The sequence below is a fragment of the Pelodiscus sinensis genome, chromosome 26 (assembly GCF_052426305.1).
Source record: "Pelodiscus sinensis isolate ZL-2025 chromosome 26, ASM5242630v1, whole genome shotgun sequence".
In the NCBI taxonomy this organism is placed as follows: Eukaryota; Metazoa; Chordata; order Testudines; family Trionychidae; genus Pelodiscus; species Pelodiscus sinensis.
Window position 1 is genome coordinate 17,708,072 of NC_143077.1, and position 24,821 is coordinate 17,732,892.

Consider the following 24,821-nt stretch of genomic DNA (forward strand, 5'->3'; position numbering starts at 1 on the left):
GACACTCCGTGCCCTGAACCAGGTTAGGAGGCACCTCGGCCCTTGAGCTCGGGGCAGGGCTGGATGTGGCTCTGGCAGGCACCACATGGCAGGTTGCCAGGGGAGGGACTAGTGGCAAGGCCCATGGCAGGGAGGGAGGGCTGGACTGAGGGAGACGGGGGGTGTCACCGGGTGGGAGACACCCCTGGATGTCCCTCAGCCAACTGCCCACCCATGTGGAGGAACATTGAGCCCTGGCTCAGTGGCCGGGATGCTTCCTGCAAGGTGATCCCCAGTCCAGCAACCCTCCCCCCACCCCAGGCCTCGCCGCTGACCCCTCCGGCATGCAGCTGCCAGAGTTTTAATTGAGCCCCGTGGCTCCTCCACTGTCTGGGGTGGGGGATGAGGTGTGCAGGAATTGCAAGGGCTCAGGTGGGGGGCAGAAGACGGGAGCGCAGGTGGGGGAAGGGGGTGCATGAGAGCCATGGACGCGCAGGGCATGCAGGAGCCGTAGGGGCTTGGGTGGAAGAGGGGGGTGCATGGGAGATGCAGGGGCTTGGGTTGGGGGAGCAGAGTGCACAGGAGCCATGTGACCTCTCGGGGGCTCAGGTGGAGGGCAGAAGGGGGTATGCAGCAGTCACAGACCCTCACCGGGGGGCGGGGGAAGAGGGGAGGGACACACCGCTCAGGTTGAAGAAGGGAGGCACGCAGGACACGCATGGCCTTGCCTCTCACTGGCATATGGCCGGAGTGATGCTCTCTTGCCCCTCCCTGCCAGCTGCAGCCTTGGCCCAGGCCAACACCACCTCCCCCGGCGGCTGTAGGTAGAGAGCCAGGCCAGCCACAGCCTCAGTCTGCTTCCCTCCCTTCCTCCCCCGGGAGGGTGCTAAGCCAACCTTCTCCCTCCCTCCCCCAGTTGGCCGGAGGGGGCAGACCTGGGGTAGCCTAGGGCTGCTACAGCTTGGCCTGGCCCTCCCCAGTAGCTGGGGTAGAGCTGGGGTTGCCTATCCCTAGAGGGGGGTTGACAAGCATAGCGAGCAGGAGGCACCGACTCCCATTTCATTTTATTCTAAAGCAGTTTTAATGATTTTTGACAGAGGACCTGGCATAGCAAGTAGGTAATTATACAGCAACGATCCAACAGCAAGAACACAATGTAACGATTCCAGGAGATTCTGAGTTCATAACTGTAAATATCATTTTTTAAAAGTTAGACTATGGTTCACAAGCAAGAACTTCACCTATGGACAGACTCCCCAGGGAATTAAGCTGATGGTTTCAGGACACAATGAAATCTTTTAAAACAAATCTATGGTATGAACCAGTCACGCACAAGGCAGTGGACGGACTAAGGGCATGTCTTTAACTACAGGCCCGACTGATCCGGCTGGGACCGACTGCTGATTGCTCTCCTGTTGACTCCACTACTGCCCCAGAAGGAGATGAACAAGGGGAGAATCAATGGGAGAGTTCCTTCTGTTAACCCAGCAAGCCGTGGATCCCATAGCAAGTCTATGTAGATTTGTATTATGTTACAAATGTAACTCATATTGCATAGATCAGGCCTGGGCAGATCTGGCCCACAGAGGCAGCACCAGGCAGGCTACCCTGCTTGCCCCGCAGAAATACAGCTGCAGGGCTCTGTTTCGGTTTTAAAACTGGAGGGGAGGGAGGCAGTTTCAGCAGCCGCTCACCCCCAGCACAATCCCACTGGCCGGTTTCTGGCTTGTCTGAAAAACAGGCAGCTAAGAACCACCATGCCCCCTCTCCGCTCAGTTATTCAATTAAGTACATGGTCAGGCTGGCAGGCAAGCAGGCTGGCTGGGAAATGTTTTAAGCTCTGCAAGCCTTAGTTCTGCAGGCAGGCTAGTTTGGCATCTGGCTGGTAAGTCTCCTAGCCACAGCCTGCTTCTGGCACCCCAGCCCTTCCCTGCCCAACCCTCTCCCCTCCCCCAACATACCCAAATCCTCTGTCCCCCCTCTTACAGCCATACCCCCTCCCAGATCTGGAACCCCAATCTCTTGCCCCAGATCACAATTCTACTCTAGGTCACATCCTAAACCCCTGCACTCCAGTCCTCTGCCCTAAGTCACAACCACCTCCTTCACCCAAACTCCCTCCCAGACTCCAGTCTCCCTCCTGCACCCCAATCCCTTACCCCAAGCTGCCCTCCGAACCCAATCTCCATCCCAGACCCCCGCATCTCCTCCATTAATATCATAGACGAGAGCGGCCCTCGACCACTTTCCAAAATCTTGGAGTGGCCCCCCCATCAAAAATTATTGCACAACCCTGGCGTAGATCAACTTGCACCCAAAGTATAGACCTGCCCTAAAACTGATAGGGACAGAGAAAACCTAACTTCTAGGATTCCCTCCATACATGGAAAGATGCCTAAGATGCCAACTCGCACACTCTCTCTCACATGCACACATCCCTGAGCCAAAAAACAGAAAGGTTTTGGGTACTGCTATCACAGAACTCATTATTGGTTCAGGTCTACATTGTGCTAGGTGCTATCCAGACAAATAAAAAAACATCACACTGCAGGATTTCCAACAAAATTAAATGCAATACAAACTATTCCATGAGAGCACATACCTGAAATCTTTGACATCTGCATCAATCCCATTCTGTACAGGCAAACCATTGGTCTTATCCATCACATCTCCCTCCTCTTTTAGATCTCCTAATTTATCTCCATCAAATGTGCCCTTATTTTTCTTATCACCTTTATCATTTTCATCATTTTCTGCATCCCTTGGGCCCTGGGGAAAATGAAAAAAATAATTTTAATATATTCATTTTGAGATCAAGTTTACTTTTTTCCAGCAATTTTTTACTGCATAAACTACAGTTAAAGGGACATATTACCTTAAAAAGTCTCTCTCACTTATAACAGTAATAGGTGACAATATCATTATAACTGCAAGCAATTAGGGAATGACTTTTTTTCTTTCTTTCCCAGTCTATTTTGTGTATTTTACAAGATTATATACAATCAGTTTAACAGTTTCTTCTATGCAGTCAGTCAGGGCCTAATTCTGCTAACACTTTACAAATTTAATTTAATGGGCAACATTTTCAAGAGCACTCACATTCTATTTTCAAAAGTGACTTTAGACTCTTAAAGCCTCGGTCACCCTAACTTTCATTAAGACAGGCTTTTAAGAGCCTAAAAAGTCGCTTTTGAAAAATGGAACTCATGCTTTTAAAAATTTTGCCCTTTAGAATTAGTGACGCAAGTAAAATTACTCTCATGCTTACACGTTTAAAATATGGCCCATTACAGTTTCACATGTGTGTGTGTGCAGAGACGGGAGAGATGTCTTCAAACAGAATATATGAATTTTAGAAACAGAAGGTATGGATGTTAAAAACAAAACAAAACAAAAATCCCCACAATTGGCAAGGGATATTCCAATAGGTCTTACTAACCGAACTACTTTCAACTCTTAAACATTTACTAGATTTCATATAGTGGGTATTCCTTTAACATAATTATAAATGAAAGAAATTGTGTCTAACAAGCTAGACACTAGCACTAAAAGTTGCATTCATTAACAGTCTGCTACTACAAATGAGGGGAAAAGAAGTCCACGTATGACACCAGTCCTGTCTGAACCCCAAGAAAACTGAAGTCCCCAACCTGTCTTATTACAAATTATTTTATTGGGAGAACCTTGTTTTGTATTTTAACGAACTTTTTGTGTTTACAAAGTAAAGTTGTTCTGAAGCTGCCATTCAGTAAGACAGCATTGTTACTAATTAGCATCACCAGTGAACTAGGAAAGGCGAGTTCAGTTATGGGTATGAATTGAACCCAATCCCGCAATCTTTACTCAAACATGACGATCAAACAAAGCCTACTGGTTTCAGAACGAGCCTCATTCTTTTCCGCATGTCACAATTTAAATGGGACAGTGATTCTGCACATTTACGCACTGAGCAGGCAGTGCTGTGGTAGCCATGTCAGTACCAGAAGAGTAGAGACACAGGGTGGATGAGGGAATAGCCTTTACTGAGCCAACTTCTGATCGTGAGAGAGACACACTCATGAACAGAAGTTGGTCCAATAAAAGACAGCTTTCCTTTAAAGGTCAAATGTAATTTACTATGGCGTAGCATGAATGAATTTTAGATTATGAAGGGCATGTATAAAACCCCGTTTTCACCATAAAACACCACTCAGACTATTCACCAGCATTAGATTAGTTAACAGTTTCCCTGCTTTCTTACATTTTTCAGTTTTCTGAACACCTGTCAGCGCCCAAGACTTACTACTTTCTTCTCAATAGCCAGGGCTCAACAAATTTACCAGGCACCTACTAATTACCAGCTGAAAGAAAATAAACTTCTGAAGTCTATAGATAACACCAAGCTGGGATGGGTTGCAAGTGTTTTGGAGGACAGGATTAACATTGAAAAGGTTCTGGAAAAACTGAAGAAATGGTCTAAAGTAAACAGGATGAAATTCAGTAAGAACAAAATGCAAAGCATTCCACTTAGGAAGGAACAATCCGTTAGACACATACAAAACGGGAAAGAGCTGCTTCGGAAGGATAACTGAAGAAAGTGATTTGTGGACTGTAATGGATCACAAGCTAAATATGAATCAACTGTGTAACACTGCTGCAAAAAAAGCCAACATCATTCTGGGGTGTATTAACAGGAATGTTGTGAGCAAGATACAAATAGTATTTCTTCTGCTCTACTCCACAGTGATACAGCCTCCACTGGAGTACTGCGTCAAGTTGTGGGTGCTACATTTCAGGAAATGTGGACAAATTGATGAAAATCCAGAAAAATGCATAAAAAATTATTAAAGGTCTCGAAAACATGACCTCCGAGGGAAGATTGAAATAAACTAGGTTTGTTTAGTCTGGAGAAGAGAAGACAGAAGGGACAGGATAAGCATTTTCAAGTATATAAAAGCGTTATAAGGAGGAGGGAGATAAATTGTTCTCACAACAAACTTAAATAGCAGCAAGGAAATTTAGTTTGGACATTAGGAAAAACTTCCTGCTAGGGTAGTTAAGCATTAGAATAAATTGCTTTGGAGGTTGTGAAACCACCATCACTGGAGGTTTCAAAGCAGGTTCGACAAATCTCGATCACAGATGGTTCTAAATAATACTTAGTCCTGCCCTAAGTGCGAGGTCTGGACTAAAAGACTTCTCAAGGTCTTTTTGGCTACGTCTACATTGCAGCGCTATTTTGGAATACCTCCGGTATCCCAAAATAGCTATTCTGCATCTTTTGAGCACGCCTGTTATTTTGAAATATAACGTGCTTGCTTTTTCTGACATCCCTGTAAACCTCACTCCATGAGGAATAAAGGACATTTTGGAATAGTGCTTTATTTTGAACTAAGTGCTGTGAAGACAGCACCACATTTCGAAATAAGCTATTTTGAAACTGACTCGAATTAAGCTATGCAATTTGCATAGCTCAAATTGTGTAGCTTATTTCGAGCTACGGGTACAGTGCAGACACACCCTTTCAGTCCTCCAACTCTACAGAACGAGGTCCTCCAGAAGGCTTCAGAAACTTTGTTCTGATGAGAAACTCAGAACAACTAGTAGGAGTAAGTTCAAACCTGGTATAACAGATGAGGCTATATCCTCCTATATTAACCCCAGGTAGTAGGTGTCTGGGAGTTTTAGAGCAATCCTCTCTTCACAACAAAACAACAAATGGTCTGGTGGCACTTTATAGACTAACAAAACATGTAGATGGTATCATGAGCTTTCGTGGGCACAGAAGAAGTGAGCTGTGCCCACGAAAGCTCATGATACCATCGACATGTTTTGTTAGTCTATAAAAGTGCTACCAGACCATTTGTTGTTTTTCTGTACAGACTAACTCGGCTACCCTCTGAAGCCTCTCTTCGCAGTTTCATCCCAATGTAGTGAGATGGGACTTGGTTATTCCCTTCTCCCTCCAGACAAGCAAAGGGGGCTAGTAAACTGGTAGTATGTACAGGCTGCACTATTCCCTTCTTTGCCAGAAGCACCAAGTGGGGAGCAGAACAGTGGTCACAGCAGAGAGAACAGTCCTTGAGCAAATTCCCACTAAGTAATGTGCCATCTGTGACAGCCCAGTGATTTTTGCAACACTTTTGAGAAGTGAGAACAAGTTGCAAGCTTTGCTATGTTTACAGAGTATTCAAGAACACCAACAATTAGCCAAGTACAATTGCACATCATGTTTCCAGTCAGGAGCTGGGTATCTCAAGATGGCAGGTGTGTTCACTAACTGGATCAGACTGCACTGGAAACCTCACTCCAGCTGTTTTTTTCTTCTATCACATCCCATCACTTAAATATGAACCACCACCAAGCTGTTGGCTTACCCTTTCCGACATGGTGCTGGATATAACCATAACACCCATAAGGTCGAATACCTATCTTTAGGAAGGAAGTAAAAAGCCAGCAACAAGAGTGAGTGAGTGTGTGTGGGGGGGGGGGGGGGGGGGGGGGGGGGGGGGGGGGGATCACAGAAACCCAAATTTCAGTCAGACACTTACAAATCCTCCTTTTCTGAGGCAGGAATCCCCAGGAGATGAACTCAACACATATTCCACCATGCTAACTCCAAGTCCTCCACTCTCCGACCGTGGCGACAGCACTGAGTTGACATCACTGTTCACATGAAAACCTTGGCCTGGTCTTCTCTGAACCATTATTGGTTGGGAAACAGAATGATCTACAACACATGAATACACATATTTAAGATTCTAATCACTGCATTATTACTAGTATCACTTCACTAAGTAGTTGCCTTAGTCACATAAACCAAAGCCCCATTTTGCCAAGCACAGAACCAGTCCTGCCCAAAGAGGCTTCCAATCCAATTACAAAGATGTAACTAGAAAAATCACTAGAAAAGCTCTGTAGAGTGTCTTAATTATAAGGATAATTTACTGACAGGTTGATGATATCAACTGATATCATCATATCAGTGAACACAAAACATACTTTGATGAAGAACAGAGCTTTTTTTTTCTTTTTCTTTTTTTTTTTACTTCAGAAAGCCTAACTTTCTGATGAGGGTGCTGCTAGGAAATAATCACAGAAAATAACTACTTCTTTCAAGGACCTGACCCTGAAAATACTTGGGACCTTCAATCCACGCTGGCTTCTAAAGGATTTAGGAGTGTTTTAGTGACCTGCACTACTTGTCAGCCCCAAATCACTGACAAAAGCTGAAAAGGAAACATGTTTCTAAAACCATTTTTTCCCCAATATTTTTTCATATATCCATAAAATATATTCAAATGAAAGATCATTAAGGCTGCAAAGTCCAATTCTCAAATTAGGAAATGCCAAAGCTAAAATGACCCAATCTTAAATTTTGCCATCTTAATTTTGCCTGCATGTATGTGTGAACTGATGTAACCTAGTTACATGACCTCATTCTCCTAAGCAGGGATGTAAATGGTTAACCAGGAAGCCCAATTCTGATTAACCAGCAGGGGCTGGAGTTGCATGCTGGCTCCCTGGGAGCAGGGCCGACATGGGTTGCTGGCCCTGGGGAAGCGTCACTGCGCTCTCTGCAGTCTAAAGCTTTAGTTAAGCTTCATACTGCAGAGCCTGCAGTGCATGTGACCGCTAGGATTATTAGCTCTTACACAGTTACATTTTTAAACGACTTTTACTACTCCAAACCCCCAAACTGATTAATTCTTTCCCAATTTCTAGACCCAGCTTGGCCAGAACCTCTCAGAGCCTCAGTTATGTCATCCATACAATGGAAAGCTAAAAGAACGATTACTATTTGCCTCCCTGCTAGGTCAGGGTATGAATCCAGTAATAAGAACTGTGACATAGACAGGAATATTAACATTAGCCAGTGAAAGAGGTAAGTTTAGGGGTAAAATCTTCATAAATACTGAAGATACTTCAGAGCCTACATTTCATAAAAAGTCAACTGGACATTGCAGCCTACATTCCATTTTCAAGTGACCCGACTACACTTCACAATTAAGTTAACCTGTGTTAGGTTCACTCTCAGCCACCACAGTAAATACTAGTTTTTCACGGCCACACCTTTAAAACCGATATGTGTCTACAGATCCTTTTGTGATTTCTTCTAATTTGAGTAGGTCACCAGGAATGGTATGAACAGCTATAATCAGAGATGACCTGGTTTTTGAGATATTTGGTAGCTATGAAATTCAGGATTAGCCAGTTTGCTGAGGAAATTAACTACATATTTCTGTGTTCAACTACAGTTACATCAGATGATAAATATTGGGCTACCTGATGTTCCCCAAGCACTGTCTCGCCATTGATCTCCGAGAAATATTCCTTTTGGTCCATCTTTGCTTGAATCATCAGTTTCCCAAAACTTTTTACCTGGCAACAGCTGCTGCAAATAAGAAAGAACAAACATGTTTAATGTTAGCATAAAAGTACAAGTGTAAACTATAAACATTTTCTTCCTAGAACAAAAACAAATCTCACTCATTTTAAAACAAACTGATAGATGCTTTACAATACGAGTGCTTATGTTTTCCCAAGGTGAGAGCAATGAAGTGATCACAACACCCTAGGGAAGCAAAAAGTAGCTCAGAATGTAGGAGGTAGGGGTGTTTAAATTTAACCAGGAAGCGGATGCTTACTGGTTGCTTAAACGGTTAACTGGCCGGAGTGGGGTCAACTGCCACAGCGAGGACAACTACTGACACCCTGCTGGCAGTCTGCCGGGCCCTAAGAGAGGGGCGGAGCCCACAGTGAGGGGCAGGAACCTTTTATTTCCTACCACTACATCCCATGTAACGGACAGAATTTTGATCAGTTACATGGTTACTGTTTTTTTATATTTTTTACATCCTAATAGGAAGGATCCTGTTATGCATAAACACCACAACATATACACACATCCAAATTCACGTATTTCTAACCATGAGAGCCATTTGTAACAAATGTTAATAGGAAAGATATTTTCCCATCAGAAGAGCATATTTTAATGAGAATTGCAGAGGAATTGTAGAGTTACCTACAGAATCTTCACTTCAGTGCTGGTGAAAGAACGGTTATTTACCTTATAACTGTTGTTCTTCGAGATGTGTTGCTCATGTGCATTCCACGTAGGTGCACGTGCACAGTGTGAACGCGTCGGAGATTTTTCCCTCAGCAGTACCCATCGGGCCAGCAGGGAGCCCCCTGGAATGGCACTGGTATACCCGCTGATATACAGCCGGTCCCCGAATTGCAAACAGTCGAGTTACGACCATTCGCATTTATGACCAAAGCTCCCATGGAGCAGTCGTAAAGGCAGTCCCCGAGTTATGAACGCGACCCGCGCTTATGAACAGTGCTATGTAACTCAATGGGGTCAGAGTTACGAACAAATCGAGTTATGGTCCGTAACTCGTTTGTAACTTGGGGAGAGGCTGTATACCCCTGCTCGCCCTCCACCCACTCAGTCCTTTCTTACCGGTATACTCTGAAGAAGGGGAGATGGGTGGGATTTGGAAAGGACATGAGCAGGGTTCGACAATTAATGTAATCTACTCGCCTGTGGCGAGTAGATTACAAGCCGGCACAGCCGTGATCAGCACATGCGCAGTGTGCAGACCTGCGCGGCTGACGAGTGGGGCTCGCTACAGCTTGGCGAGCCCTGGACACGAGCAACACATCTCGGACAACAGTTACGAGGTCAGTAACCGTTCTTTCTTCTTCGAGTGATTGCTCATGTGCATTCCATGTAGGTGACTCCAAAGCAGAACCTGGGGAGTAGGGTCAGAGTTTCAAGCTACCGTGGAATGAAGGACCGCCCTGCTCAGGGCGGCATCCTCCCTGGCCTGATGTGACCACACGTAATGGTTGGCAAAGGTGTGGACAGAAGACTAGGTGGCCGCCCTGCAGATGTCCAGAACTGGGACCTGCGCCGCGAAGGCTGTGGAGGAGGCCACAGCCCTGGTAGAATGCGCTGTGAGAGGAGGGGCTGGAATCCCGGTCAGAACATAGCATTCCCTAATACAAGCAGTGATCCAAGAGAAAATCCTCTGTGTGGAGTCTGGCTGACCTCTTGCACGTTCTGCAATGGCCATGAAAAGTTGTGGCGATTAGCGGAAGGGTTTTGTTCTGTCTAAATTAAAGGGCTAAGGCCCTCCTGACGTCTAAGGTGTACAGAGCCAACTCTTTCCCCGATGCGTGAGGCTTGGGGTAGAACACTGGTAGGAATATGTTTTGAGAGACATGAAAGGACGACATCACCTTGGGCAAAAAGGTGAGGTGGAGGCGAAGTCTAACTTTATCCTTAAAGAAAACCGTATGGGGGGGATCCGAAGTGAGTGCTCTGAGTTTGGACACCTGCCTAGCGGACATGATTGCTACCAGGAGGGACATGATAACTTGTAGGACAGGTGTAGGAGGGAACACGTTGCCAGAGGTTTGAACGGAGGCCCCATGAGCTTAGAAAGAACCAGGTTGAAGTCCCACTGAGGTGTGGGCTGCCGTACAGGCGGGTAAAGTCTATCAAGCCCTTTAAGGAATCTGTTTACCATGGGGTCTTTCCCCCGTCTCCGGGGTGGAAGGCGAATATGGCTGCCAAGTGAACCTTGATCGAGGAAGAGGAGAGCCCCTGCAGTCTGAGATCCAAGAGGTAATCCGGGATCAGGGGAATTGGAGCTTCTCTCAGGGAAACCCCTTTGTGGGAGGCCCAGACATAGAATCTCTTCCACTTGGCCAAGTACATGGCCCTAGTGGAAGGTTTCCTGCAGCCCAACAGAACTTCTTGAACACAAGCCAAACACTGGAGCTCCGCTGCCATCAGCCACAGAGCTTCCACAGTGTCAGATACAGCAAGTGCAGGTCCAGGTGTCGGAGTCTGCCTGAGTCCTGGAAGATCAGGTCCAGGAGCAGCAGGAGGGTTATGGGTCTCTCGCATGACAGGCCAAGAAGGGTTGAAAAACCAATGCTGGGGCGATGAGAATTAAGGAAGCCCTGAACTCCGGCACTCTCAGGAGGACCCTTTGAATTAGTGGGAATGGCAGGAAGGCGTACAGAAGGCCCCCGGGCCAGGGGTGAAGGAGTGCGTCTCCCAGGGAGCCCCTTTCCAGTCCCATGAGAGAGCAGAACCTCGGACACTTCTTGTTCTGCCTCGTGAAACAGATCTAGTTGGGGAAACCCCCACTCATGGAAAATGGAGCGAGCCACATCGGTCCTGAGGGACCACTCGTGACCGGAAAATGCCCTGCTCAGCCTGTCTGCTAGGACATTCTGAGAACCCGGGAGATACGTGGCCATCGGGTGGATATCTGCCCCAATACAGAGGTCCCACAAGCGGATGACCTCCTGACACAGGTGAGGAGATCGCGCACCGCCCTGTTTGTTTATATACAACACCGCTGTCATATTGTCTGACGAGATGAGGACTGACCTGCCCCTGAGGTAGGGAAGGATAACCGTACAGGCCAATCTGACTGCTCGGAGTTCCCTGACATTGATATGCAGGGAAAAGTCGTCCATGGACCACATACCTTGCGTCTGCATGTCGCCCAGGTGCACCCCCCAACCGGTGTCCGAGGCGTTCGTGACAAATCAGATGGTTGGTACCGGTCTGGAGAACGGGACTCCCACACAGACCTCCTCTGGAAGGGTCCACCAGGTCAACGAGTGAAGGACCGTCTCGGGGACCATCACTACCCTATCCCATGGATGGAAAGCTGGGCTGTGGACTCGCGCCAGCCACATTTGCAGGGGGCGCATGAGAAGTCTGGCATGTTGCATGATGTATGTGCATGCGGTCATAAGGCCCAGGGGCCGTGACTGGGCCGAGGTTACCAGAAAACTCTGGAGATGGCAGATTCTATCACCAGGAAGCAGAACCTGGGGAGAGAGGCCATTGCTGACAGTGAGTCCAGGTTGGCCCCTACGAACTCTATCGCCACGGTCAGGGTTAGAGTTGATTTGTCCACGTTGAGTAGAAGGCCCAGCTCCCCTAAGAGGTTCTGGACCATGGTAATGCGGGCTCGTATTTGGTCCTCAGTGCGTTCCCTCAGAAGCCAATCATCTAGCTAGGGAAACACCTGAACGCTCCTTCTCCTCAGGGCAGCGGCCACGACTGCCATACATTTGGGGAAAACACGTGGGGCCATAGAGATACCAGAGGGGAGGGCCGTGAATTGGTAGTGGTCCGTGCCTACCATAAAGCGGAGGAACTGCCGATGGTGAGGGGCAATCAAGATGTGGAAGTAGGCGTCTTTCAGATCGAGGGCAGCGTATCAGTCTCCAGGGGCCAACAAGGCAATTGTAGATGCCAGAGTTACCATCTTGAATTTGGCTTTCACAATAAAGTTTAAGTCTCTGAGGCCCAGTATGGGGCGAAACCCCCCTTGGCTTTCGGGACCAGGAAATAGCAGGAGTAGAAGCCCCTGCCCAGGACCTCGGAGGGAACAGGTTCTATAGCTCCCAGAGTGAGGAGTTGGAGAACCTCCTCCCATAGCTGAGGCTCATGAGAGGGGTCCCTGAAAAGTGGGTTGGGGACTGGGGGGAGGAGGGACCGAATGGAACGGGATGGTATATCCCCCTTCTACTATCTCCAGGGCCCATCAGTCTGAAGTAATTGAGTGCCAGGCCTGGAGAAAAGGGAATATATGATCCCAGAAAATAAGCAGGGAGACTGGTAAGTTGCCCTCGGATGTCCCATCAAAATCCCTGATGGGGACCCGAGGGCCCGTGGGGCAGACCCTGTCTCTGGTCGGAGGCAAGCCTGGGCAGGTGCCTATTGTTCCTGCCATTGTCACACCTGCTCCTGTGGTGGGAGAAATCAGGATGCAGGGCTTGTAGAGGCGATCTGGAAGTGTTCCTGCCCAAGAACAAGTGCCTTTGAGTAGCCGGCATGAGCATGCCCAGAGATTTCAGCATGGCACGTGTGTCCTTAAGGCCATGGAGCCGCTGGTCGGTCTGTTCCGAGAACAGTGAGGGCCCCTCAAAGGGGAGGTCCTGGATAGTATTCTGAAGCTCTGGTGGAACCCCGGACCCCTGCAGCCAGGAGCTCCAGCGCAGGGCTACTCCCGTGGCCATTGCACTGGCAGCGGATGCATCGAGGGCTGCCCTGGAGATCACCCTGCCCTCTCATGAAGGGCCTTGAACTCCGGACAGGAGTTCCTTGGGAGCAGGTCCGTGAATTTGTACACAGAGTCCCAGGTGTTATACGCATACCGCGACAGCAGAATCTGCTGGTTAGCAACATGGAGCTGAATACCCCCAGATGCGTAAGCCTTCCTGCCCAAGAGGCCCGTCTTCTTGGCCTCCCTGTTCTTGGGGGTGGCTGCTGGTTGCCCCTCTCTCCCCCTTTGGTTGACCACTTGTACCACCAGCGATCCTGGAGGCAGATGGGAGAACAGGTATCTTCTCTTGGCCCATTTGTCTGTTGGGGGGTATGGAGGCCGGGGTTTGCCAGAGGGCCTTGGAGATCTTAGTAGCCGTCTTATTGACTGGTAGGGCCACTCTGGAAGGGGCATCCAACTGGAGGATATCAACTGTGGGGTCCGAATCCTCGGACACCACCTCGGCCTGGACCCCCAGGCTCTGGTCCAATCGATGGAGAAGGTCCTGGTGCGCTCTGGTGTCCATAGAGGGCATGGGTGTAAGGGTGTCCCCTAAGGCCTTGTCTGAGGAAGATGACGATGACCCCTTCTGGGTCATCCCCACGGGAGCCTCTGCTTGCGGTGGGGCTTGTGAGGACGCCAACACTGAAGGCAGCAGTGGCTGGCTCGAAGGTGCTCTGCTTCCCGACGGTCTTGGGGAGGCCTGGCCAGGGGGTAGCGACTGCCCCAGAGTGGGAGGTCGGACGGGGGGGGGGAGGGAGTCGCTGACGATGGGGCTCGGGGACCTGAGATGACTGAGCCTGGCCTGGAAAGATCCACATCCTGGGTCTGGTGATAGGCCCAGAGGCTGTGGGGGCCATGTTTGATGCATTATCGGCACCGGGACTGGTTGAGCCCACTGCTGTTGACGGTGGTGGGACGACAAGCTGCAGTGTTGTGATCAGTGCCGCGAGTGTGACCGGTGCTGGGAGTGGGACCTGGAGCCCTTGGACAACCAAGTTGACACTGCCTCTGAGTTGGTTGAGTACTCGGAAGCCAACCAGGGCGGGGGCCGTCGTGGGTTCCGCCAAAATTGCCAGCGCTGGGGTGTGTCTTGCCATCGACTCGGGCTTGCTGCGGTGCTGGGGAGGAGGCGGCGGCATGGCTGGGCTCGGGGTCAGTAAGGCCTGTGCTGAGGTAGATGCCACAGGGCTAGGTGCCGTGGCCAGTGCCACACGGTGGTGCCATGCAGTTGCAGGACCCAGTGTCCTGTGCCGTGCAGCATCCGGTGCCGGAATCGGCTCCAATGCTGGTGCCGCGGTCGGTGCCAAGGGTACAGACCGCACCAAATGGCATTTTCTGGCATCCTGAACTACGTCCTCGGACATCTTTGATGGCGGGCAGCGCCGACCATTCCCATGGCCTCTGGTGGCTGTCGGAGGAGGCAAAGGGGACGACTCAATCAGGACCCTTGCTGCCTCGAAGGCCTCTGGGATAGAGGGTTCCGGGAAGTCCCCAGGAGGGCTAGGCTCCCTGTGCAGGGATAAGCGTCCACCCGACCGAGACGGCCCGGGTTCGGTAGTACCATGTGTCCCACTGAGGAGCTCACGCAGGACACGCGCCTCGGAGGCGTTCTACCCCTGTTAGGTTTAAATCAATTCCAGGAAAGTTTCACAAACACATACCTGGCGTAACAGATGCTTTGTGAAAATACCTGTTCCATACTGAAAACATCTGCCTTACAGCAACTACATATGGCAAAAGAAACTTCAAGTACTACTCAAGTGCCATAGATATTAACCGTACAATCTTTAAATTAAAGCCTTGGTCTCCGTGAGTGTGATGCAATTAAGAGAGAAAAAAGCAGCAGATTCATAGCAAGTAGTACAACAAATAAATCTATCTGCTGAATTCTCTGGACAGAATGAAGGAGCTAGAAGATTAACGCACACTTGAGAATCTCTCGTTTCGATTACTGCACAATATGAACTGAACTCTTAGCAAGACTAGTCAAACTGTCCTTGATGTCAGAATAGCTGAGAAGCTCAAATGTATAAAATTAACAAACCAAGTGTGTTAACTCTGAGTGTTACAGGATAACAGAGCCAATACTTTCTCCAAAACTTCTACATTTAATAGGAGTCAGGCAGTCCAGTCCAGTCCAGTCCCTGCTCACACAGGGTTGGGGACCAAACCCTTAAAAACGCAGTAAGAGCTGCCGGGCAGACTGCCCAACCCCTACTGCCTTTTAAATTGCAGAGCTCCCAGCACGAGCTGAGCAGGTTTGCTTTCCCCCATCAAATAACCGAGTAGTCGATAGAATTTTGCCAGGGGTGCACGGTGCCCAGAGGGAACTGCCCGCCATTTTCAATAGCTGGAGGCTTACTCTGGTGCCATTCCCCGCTTGGGGGGAGAGCGGGGGAAGAGACTTCACACACTTCCTCCGCTCCCAGGCCGGGGCATGTGACACCCAGAGGGAACCACTAGCTGCGTTGAACAGCTGGCAGTTCCATCTGGTGCCGCACCAACCTGGCAGAGGGAGGAAACTCTGCGTGTTCCCCTGACCCCAGTCTTGGCTGGCCTGGGGGCGAGGGCACAGCAGGGTGGGCCACGGGCTGGATCAAATGGCTTGGCGGGTTGGGTGTGGCCTCCAGGCTGTATCTTGCCCACCCTGTGGTATGGGTAGGGAGGAAATGGAGTCACTATGATGCTGGAGATGGAAAACATCAAAATAGATCATACACACAAATCAGAGGATACAAAAAATAGAGCTCATAGGCAATAATGGTCATGACCTAACTTGCAAGGGGCCTCAAGGTCCAAAATACGAAGAGTGCAGTTACATTACGTGCACTAAGGTGGCAATGCCAGATGGCATGCAGTGCTCAGGGCCCCTGCACAGAACCTATGAAGGGGATGTGATGTTGCCTACAGGAAAATTAGTCTACCCCACAGGAACCAAGACAATCTTCAGTTTCTCTTCCTTGGGTAATTAAAGGCCATGTATCAGAATGGCTTCTAAACAGAATATCAGTCTAGATAAGCTAAGACAACTGGATAGCATTGCATTTCCTCCTTTACTAAAGACATCCACTTCTATGAGTTCTGCTATAGCCAGTTTCCACCTCATCATGCAGTCAAGTCTTCCTTTCTGCCATGATCTTGCCACAAACAAATACAAATTTAGAAGCAGAGCTTCACACGCAATTGTAAGAAAAAGAAAAGCATGCACATACCCTGAACATACATGTTCTTCGAACATACTTACTACTTCAGCCATTATTTTATATTAAAAACCCTGCAGTGCCTGCATTCCTCTTTAAAACAGGCTATCTTTATCAATAATGAAACAAAGATACATTTGAAGTTTCAGAAGCCTAGATTTATCACCGAATGTGCTTTGTAGTACGTATTAAGAAGTGAGACTCTAAAAAGCTCCTTTCAGCACAAGTGGAGGATTACTTTCCTCTCCTGGATTCAAAAACAAGATGGTACAACACTACTGGAAATTGTCTTTCTGCATGAGTAGCTTGATAGCAAACTTTAACTGGATTCTCCATCAGTGCAATGTATGAAGCACCACTCACTTCAGTATGGATTCCATCTTGCATACCAATGTCTGCAAAGACCACTTACCTATTTAATAGCTTCTTTTGAATCTTCAAGTTTACTCTCTCCCATTTTCAGATGCAAGTAATTCCCCCTCTCCCCGACATTTAATTATCTCTAAATTAGGATTCTACTTGGTGGCATTAACCCTCCTTTTCATCTCCTTTTTAAAATACAATGCTACTGTAGAGGCCAGACAACTTTACTCTATTTGCTCCCTTAGCTCCATGGGCAGAAACTACTCTAGTTTTCCCTTTCCACTCTTTTATACTCTTATACTCTAGCTTTGCACCTAATACAACCAGTGAGTATTATAGTCAGTAAGCTATACGGGAAATATCTATCCAGGTAAAATATTAGGGGGACGATATCAATTTTAACAAAACCCCCAAATTTGAGAGTGAATCTGGCCTCACAAAAGTGCTGGATTGGCAGCCTTATAGACTAGTCTTACAAGTGAGGAACAGGAAGCAAAAGTGCAAGCATACCCCATACTGCCCTCCAATGTGCTCCAAAACTAATCTGGTAGATCAACTCTAGGGAGGAGAAGACCGTTCCATTTCCATGGCCAATGCAATCATTCATCTTTTTGTTTACTGCCTTAGCATACAGTTCATTTGGGCAAGTGTTTCACAAAAAAACTGCATAATTTGTCCTCGGGAACTGGAACGAGCCTAAGACATTTCAGACAGACCACAAGAAGAAAGATGGTAGCAATTTTTGATCACTAGAGCAGGGGTGGCCAACCCATTAGAAACTAAGAGCCAAAAAAGCGATGGACAGGGTGCAAAGAGCCATATACGGGGGGGTTGAGAGGAGGGGAAAAAAAGCAGCCGTGCTGGAAGAAAGTTGGTGCCGGTACACCATCCCAGGGAGGGGGCTCCAGGCTGGACAGTGTTTGAGCCAGGACGAGGGTTGGGGTGCTGAGCAAGCCACAGGCTTGTGGCTGTGAGGGTGCAGGAGTTTGGGCTGGGGTATATGAGGGGCTCAGGGCAGGGAGGCTGGGAGTATGATGGGCTCAGGACACAGATTTGCAGCATGTGGATGGTGCAGGAGTGTTGTGGCAGAAGACTGGGGATGTGGGGGTGCAGGAGTCCGGGAGTAGGAGAGGCTCAGGACAGGGGGTTCCAGTGTACAACAGGCTCAGGTTTGGTGTCTGGGGTGTTCAGGAGCATTATGATGCTGCGGCCAGATGGGGGCTTGGCCCCAACTGGGGACTTGTTGGCCAGGCTTCATTTTTAAGTAAAGTATTATGTCAAACACAACATGTTTCAGCACTGTCTTTATTTATGAGAGGGATGGGGAATCTATTTTGAGTCAGGGGTCACTGACCCATAGAAAAGTCAGTCAGGGCCATACAAGTGAGATGCAAAAAACAACCCCTCCAAAAAACTCCAAGCCTCACTAACGTGGCCCCAACTGTGCTGGTGGGGGCAGAGGACAGGGTGGTGAGGCAAGGTGCTGGGGCATGTGGCAGGGTGCTGTTTGGGGAGGAAGGGGTCTGGCCAGGACGAGGGAATAGGGACAGCTCAACCAGTACCTGGGGATCCCGGGTCTCAGGAAGTGCACGGGCTGCTCTTCCTCTTCCCATAACAGCTGACACTTCTTGAAACACCAGGTCTGTCGCTTGGCCGGGGACTTCCTTCCTCCTGCTGCCTGCCTGCCTGCACAGGGTGCTGGTGTGTGTAGGAATCCTGGGACTGCATGCCAGCTCCAACTTCTCAGGAAGCGTGTGGGGAGCAGAGGAAGAGCACACGCTTCCTGAGAAGTTGGAGCTGGCATGCAGTCCCAGGATTCCTACCCTCCCCCCCCCCCCCCAACCTTATGAATGAGTCCCAGAGCCGCTGCTACCATCACGTGCATCCTTCTACAGGTGCTGGGCGCGTGAGCTGAGCGGCTGGCTTTAAGCTGGCCTGGATGCCATGCACCGCCCCCCTCCTTCTCCAGAGCCAGGCATCTCCTCCCCCTGCTCTAACCCAATCCGCTCCCCCCTCCGCCCCGCTCTAACCCAACCCCCCTCCCCCCTCTAACCTTATGCCCAGGTCCTAGAGCCGGAGCCACTGCCTGCGCTCAGCGGCCAGCTGGTAGCACGTGCAGGCTGAGACACTTAGTGCGACCCAGCCTGCACATGCAGGATATGATGTAATGCGCTGAGGGCTGAGAGCTGAATGGCGCGGGCCTTGAGCTCGCATGCAGCTCAGAGCAGCCCAGCTGAGAGAGCAGTTGACCGGAGTGGTTCCAGGTTCCGTCAGGAGCTTCAATTTTTTTTTGTTGGGAGTCACATGCGGCCCGCAAGCCGCGGGTTGGCCATTGCTGCAATAGAGCATACAAATCTTCAAGCAAAATGGTTCTTTATGCATTTTTACAGTGTCTTTATGGAAACTGACTAAACTCTCTTACAAACCCTTGAGGCGTCAAACAAGGATGCCCTACAATGAGATAGATATTTCACACACACACTCACTCTTACTTTCTTTGAAAAACAGAAGTCTCAAGTTCCAAGAGCTTACAATCTAAACATAATTAGGCAACACACATAGAAACAAGGTGCATTGGGGGGAGGTGGGAATTTTTCTCTTAACAGAGACCAACTGGAAGCTGCTTCATCAACTTTCCTGTGTGCAAGCTGCAATAATTCTAGCACAACTTAAAATAAATGCTTCATCTCCCTTATATTACCAACAGGGCAAGATTTTCCAAGCCTTTCACTTCTGCTGTGTATTAAAATAGTCATTAAATATTTGTTAGCCAGAGATCTCAACAAATTCATCTCCTGTCTCTCTCCTTTTGCTTCTATCACCACTTCAACCCACCAGAATTTCCAGGCATACTAAGAATCAGAATTTCAGAGCTGTCAAATTAAAACTGAACTACAACAGGAAACTCCTTATTTAATAGGATGATCTCTGGAAATGTAATAAGTTGCAGTGTTCTAAATAAACCAAACTCTCCGTAAGGCCAAAGGAAGTGACATGAGGCAGTGTGTGCACGCACACGCCTATGAACTAAGGAGAATCTCAGAGGTTATGCTCTTTCAATAAAATATTTTGTTGATTTACAATGAAACTAAACTCCCTTCATGAGTTCCCACTTGATAGATTTTAACGAGGGGTTTTACTAGGTGGAGGTTACATGGTCTATATTGTTTAGTTGAGCAAATTCTCTATTTACATCTTCAGCAAAATTTAGTTTAAAAATAAAGACTTAGTTTGAAATACTAACATAAGAATCAGCAGAGAGGTACCCTGAATTTAAGAAAATTTGCCAGCTAGTGGTTGGTTTAATATAATTTCTCTGTGATTTTACTGCTACTCCTAAGCATTCTCATCCTCTGAAACAAATGGGACTGTAGCCTCAACAGCTGTTTTTCCAGAGATAAGTATTGTAAATGACCAGGCTGTAAACAAACTTGTCTGTCTTTTGCTAGGTCTATACTGGCAGATGTACAGTGCAGACAGAGCTGCTCAGAGAGCTGTAGGGAAACTGCTCGTGTCCACACTGTGCTCCCTATGACAGTGAAGTATGTGCACATTAGAAGCTCTTGCAACACCGAGAGCAGTGAGTTATGGTAGCTATCCCACTGCACAGCTGGCCACAGAGTGCTTTGGGAAGGGTTTGCAATGCCTTATGGGACCATCTGCATCACATGATGCAGGATTCCCAATCCTATTGCTCCATGGTCATTCTACTGCATTGACAGCTACTTTTCAACAGAAGTCTGTGGGCGGGCTGGACAGTGACACTAGGTGTGGGGGGGGGGGGGGCGGGAGGCATTTTGGGGGATATCTGCATGCTATCTTGTAAGTTCAGACAGCAGCAGCAAACAATCTGCCATGCAAAACCTCAACATCTCCCCCCTCTCCGTGACTCTCTGCACATCTCTCTCTCACCACAAAGATGCCTGCCTAAGAGCAGGAGCATCCCACCTGAATGGTTTGCTCTGTGTCCTGGGCAAAACAGCGGAGCATGCAGGCTGTCTGAAAGGGGCTACATGGGGCAGACAGCAGAGTTCAAAACAAGGGGCACAGGGAACTTGCAGGATTATGGGCCATTTCTGGAAGCCAGTCAGAATGCAGCAAACAATTCAACCATACTGGCACCCCAGCACTGTATCCAGAATGCAGCAAGTTCTATGCTTCTCGCTGAGGTGGTTTACCATGAACACAGCAACAGCAGGGTTAGTGCACACTAAGTGCCTTACCAGTGTGGACACCTCGGGAGTTACAGCACTGGGAACTCATTTACTGTGCTGTGATGCGCCAGTGCAGATTTGGCCTTAGTGATTAGCTGAACAAGAAGTAGACTCTAAAGTAGTGGTGGGAAAACAGCAGTCCAAGGGCTACATGTGGCCCGGTGTGACCCACAAGACATTTTGTTTTCCGTTGTCCATGCACAGGGTTGCCAGATTCTGCTATTCTTCACCCACGCAGGTTTTTTCCTTACCAGTATTACAAAAGTGACACACTCTTAAAGCAAGGGCACTTGAAGTGAAGTGCACACCAACTGCACACAAAACTGTGAGAGCTGTATGCTCCCTCTGCATCCAATCAAAGTGCTGACGTAGGTATACAAGCACAGTTCACAAAACTACCCTTTCTGAGAGACCTCTCGGTTATGGCAATCTTACAGCCCCACTGAGACAGAGGGCCACTCATGCACCCCACTCACTAGTCTAGGATACTACTCACTGCTCTTAAGCTTCACATGGTTTTGTTTTTGAATGAAGTTATGTACATTTGTAAGCTGCACTTTAAGAGCTTGCACTACAGCACGTGAAGGAGGTGAACTAAAATATGTTCTCTCTTGATTATCATTTTTACAGTGCAAATATTTGTAATTAAAAGCAACAAAGTGAGCACTGTACACTTTGTGTCCTGTGCTATAGTTGAAATCGATATATTTGAAAATATAAATGTGACAGTCCCCCCCCATGCTTTATGAAAATTGGCTTATGGATATAAATATACATAACTTGGAGATGCTTTGAATATCTCTCTCATGTAACCTATCAATTTCAATGTTACAATGGGCTGGATCTGAATATCCTATTTTGATGCATGTATCATTCTTGTATGAGAAGTTACAAATATGAAATACGAGACGGTTTATAGTTTTAAAAGTGCTAATGAGAGCCATTACTGGTGTTCCCCCGAAGGCTTAATGACTTTATCAACTTCAATTGTAAACAGCCTTCTTTGTCTTGTAAGTCCAAAGGTGACTGGACTAGTTAAGACATGTGAACATGCCACTTGGTACTGGAATTCCAGTTTGACTCTGGTAGTTTTCCATACAAGGGGGACCTAGAACAAAGGGCTCCCCCCGGGGGAAATGTCTATTTAAACAATGGGAATCTATGTAATGGGAACCTTTGTGTTCCACTGGCCTAGAAAACCCTGAAAGGATGCAAAGGGCTGAAGACCCAGGTCAGGGTAAAAGAGTCTCTGACCTGAAGATTATGCTTGAAATAAGAACAGTTCTTTAAGATAAGAATCCACTTGCACTAAGTTTTTTTTAAGTGAATCAGAACTAGCTACGTGTTGGGGTTATGTTTTTGCATTTTAATTTGGTAATGTACTTTGAGCTGTCTGTTTTCACTTGCAGCCACTTAAATTCAATTGTTTGTACTTAATACAAACACTTATTTTCTATCAAGCCAGTATAAACTGTTATCATGGGGAACAACCAGTGTGCATCTCTCTCTTGCATCGAAAAAGAGGGAGAACATTCTCACGAGCTTTCCATGTGCAAAACCTTTATACAGAGAAAGACTAAATTGGGATTTTGATCCCTTCTGCGGGTTGGTTTCCTGGGTGCTGTGGCCCAGAACTGCATCCTCGCAGAGCTGAAGTGGTTCAGTGTGCCTTGTCGGAGGGGACGGGCGGGGGGAAGATGAGATGACCTGGCCCATCCGGACAGGGTGTTGGGCGGTCTCAGAGAGCAGGGTGAGTGTCAGTGGCAGAGTCAGCCCACTAGGGAACAATCCCAAGGGATCTTCTGTGACCGCGACCCCACCACCATAAATGATCCAAAATGTTTAATAAATGTCAATTGCTATTCTATTGTTTAACAATTGATTAATTGTGATTTTTTTTGAGTTAACAGTGATCAATCAACAGCCCTAGTATAAGAATCTACTTGCTACTGTGAGAACAGAGGTCTGCTCCCTGCTGTGGGTTTATGTCTTTGTACATTCCTCATTCTTGAAGGAACAGTTGGTAAGGGACAACATCTCCCATACAAGACACTTCAGCCCAAAAGAAATGGGGGAAAAGGGTAAATCAAAATGGGTACAGACTTCTTTGATATATAAGTGATTCTTGGTATGCTTCCTAAATGTCCTTTTTAAAATGAAAACACAGCAGCACACAGTAAGGCAGAGCAGCTTGGGAAATAAAAATAAAAACAGAACCGATTTAGTTTTTGGAGGGGAAGAAGAAGAGATTCCATTGTACTCCCAGAGGCTGGCTCTCCATACTGTTGATGAGTTCCACTAACCAAAGAACACAAACCTCCAGCTTTAGGACCAACTGCAAGGCTCTCCCCACAGAAATATGATCAAGAGGAAAAAGTGTTCCAAAAGTTAGTTTGTTTGGAACTCTGAAAGTGTTTTCCCATAGAAATGTTATAAATTATAGTTAGGTTCCCAGCCTAGCCCACACAAGCGTATCTAACCCCCTAATATAGCTGAAATACTGTACATTTGCAATGAGAAATAGTAGAAATGGTTTTAACCTTGAATATTGGTGCCTGAGGAAAGGCAGGTTAATTAGAGGAGGAAGGTGGAGATTCTGAAGGGAACTTCTGGGCATCCCCCAGCCCCCTGTGGATTCTGCGACAGCTCCTGCGGCTCCAAGCCACCACTCCATCCCTCGCAGGCTGTACTCCGACCCCCACTTATGGTGGTGCGAGCACAGGCCAGAACATTCTGGAGGAACAGGGGGCATCCATGCAGCTGACAGCTGGAAAGAAATGGGTTTTTCCCCTCCAAAGTGCCACTTCTTTCCTGCTGTTGGCTGCATAACCATCCCCTGCTCCTCCAGAGTCCTCCAGCCAGCACTTGCATTGCTCTCCAACACCTGTGCCTCTTGCCTGCTGCCCTAAGGCTGCAGGTGAGCTTTTGTTTGCATATGTGGATGTTCGGAAGTCAGATGTTTAACTCGGGGAGTGCCTGTTTTCTACTTGTGTGCATATATCATTATTATTTGTAAAGTTAGAAATATGACACACAAACCTATTTATATAGCTAGATGTGCAAGTGAAGGTCATTAGCATTACTCAAGGAACTTAATGGCCAGTACTCAAGACAATGATCTATAAATAGTCTGGTTTTAACTGTGGGTCTGGACTACAGTTGGCCCTGAAAAGACACGTGACCAGGTCACCTAATGTTGGAACCTATTTTGAATGTGGTAGTTTTCCATAGGAGTGTGAAAAGGTGTACACAAAGGATTCCTGCCTGGGACAAAATCTATTTATAGGCAGGGAACCAGACAATAGGGGAGTTGGGAGACACCATGACACCTTCTGCTTACCACCAAAATGACTGCTGGAAACTAAGGCTGAACAGAAGGAAGGATCAAGCTCAAACTAGGGGGCTGCTTTGTTTGTGAGAAAGATTATTATAATTACTGTTAGAGTAAGAAATTGCATGCACCTAATTTCTTAGGCCAAGATTACACTGGCAAGTTACTGCACAGTAAATCAGCCCCCAGCACTCTACCTTCGCAATGTACAAACTGGCAAGGCAACTAGTACACACTAGCTCTGCAGCTAGTGAGCTCTAAGTAAACCACCTCCACTAGAAGTGAAGGAGTCTACTGAGCTCTTGTTAATGTGCTGGGATGCCAGGGTGGAGAACATGGTGCAGTACTGTGCCCTGACTGGCCTCTGACACCCTTCCCACAATGTCTGAGCTGGCCTCTCTGGTCATCTGTTCGAACTCTACTGCCCTCTTCAGGTGACCAAGACCCACCCTGGCATTCTTTTTGAAATGTGAAAGTCCCCTTCCTGTTTGTTCGGTGACACGTGGTGTTCTCAGCACATCTCTCTAGCTGGCCATGCCAGCTCCCCTGCTTGGAGCCATGCTGAGGAGCTAAGCCCCATCAGCATTTAGGGAAGAGGAGGCAGTCCACTTGCGGCTGCGTTCCAGCTGTAGGAATCTGGATATCTACAGGCAGAACTCTAAATACA

General features: G+C 47.8%; 1 protein-coding gene across 9 annotated transcripts in view; it reads right to left on the reverse strand.

Annotated features, from left to right (window-relative positions):
• The window catches only part of PUM1 (pumilio RNA binding family member 1), a 140,640-nt gene that overhangs the window by 73,378 nt on the left and 42,441 nt on the right, over positions 1 to 24,821 (reverse strand). For 7 of the 9 annotated variants that reach the window (XM_006134560.5, XM_006134559.5, XM_025190431.3 and 4 more), the window contains 3 exons: positions 8,245 to 8,353; positions 6,510 to 6,688; positions 2,582 to 2,748 (listed from right to left, as the gene is read on the reverse strand). In XM_006134560.5, the coding sequence (XP_006134622.2) occupies positions 2,582 to 2,748; positions 6,510 to 6,688; positions 8,245 to 8,353 (455 nt within the window). The remainder of the gene's footprint in view (positions 1 to 2,581; positions 2,749 to 6,509; positions 6,689 to 8,244; positions 8,354 to 24,821) is intronic. The other 2 variants (XM_075908743.2, XM_014579270.4) reach the window with 1 other exon arrangement.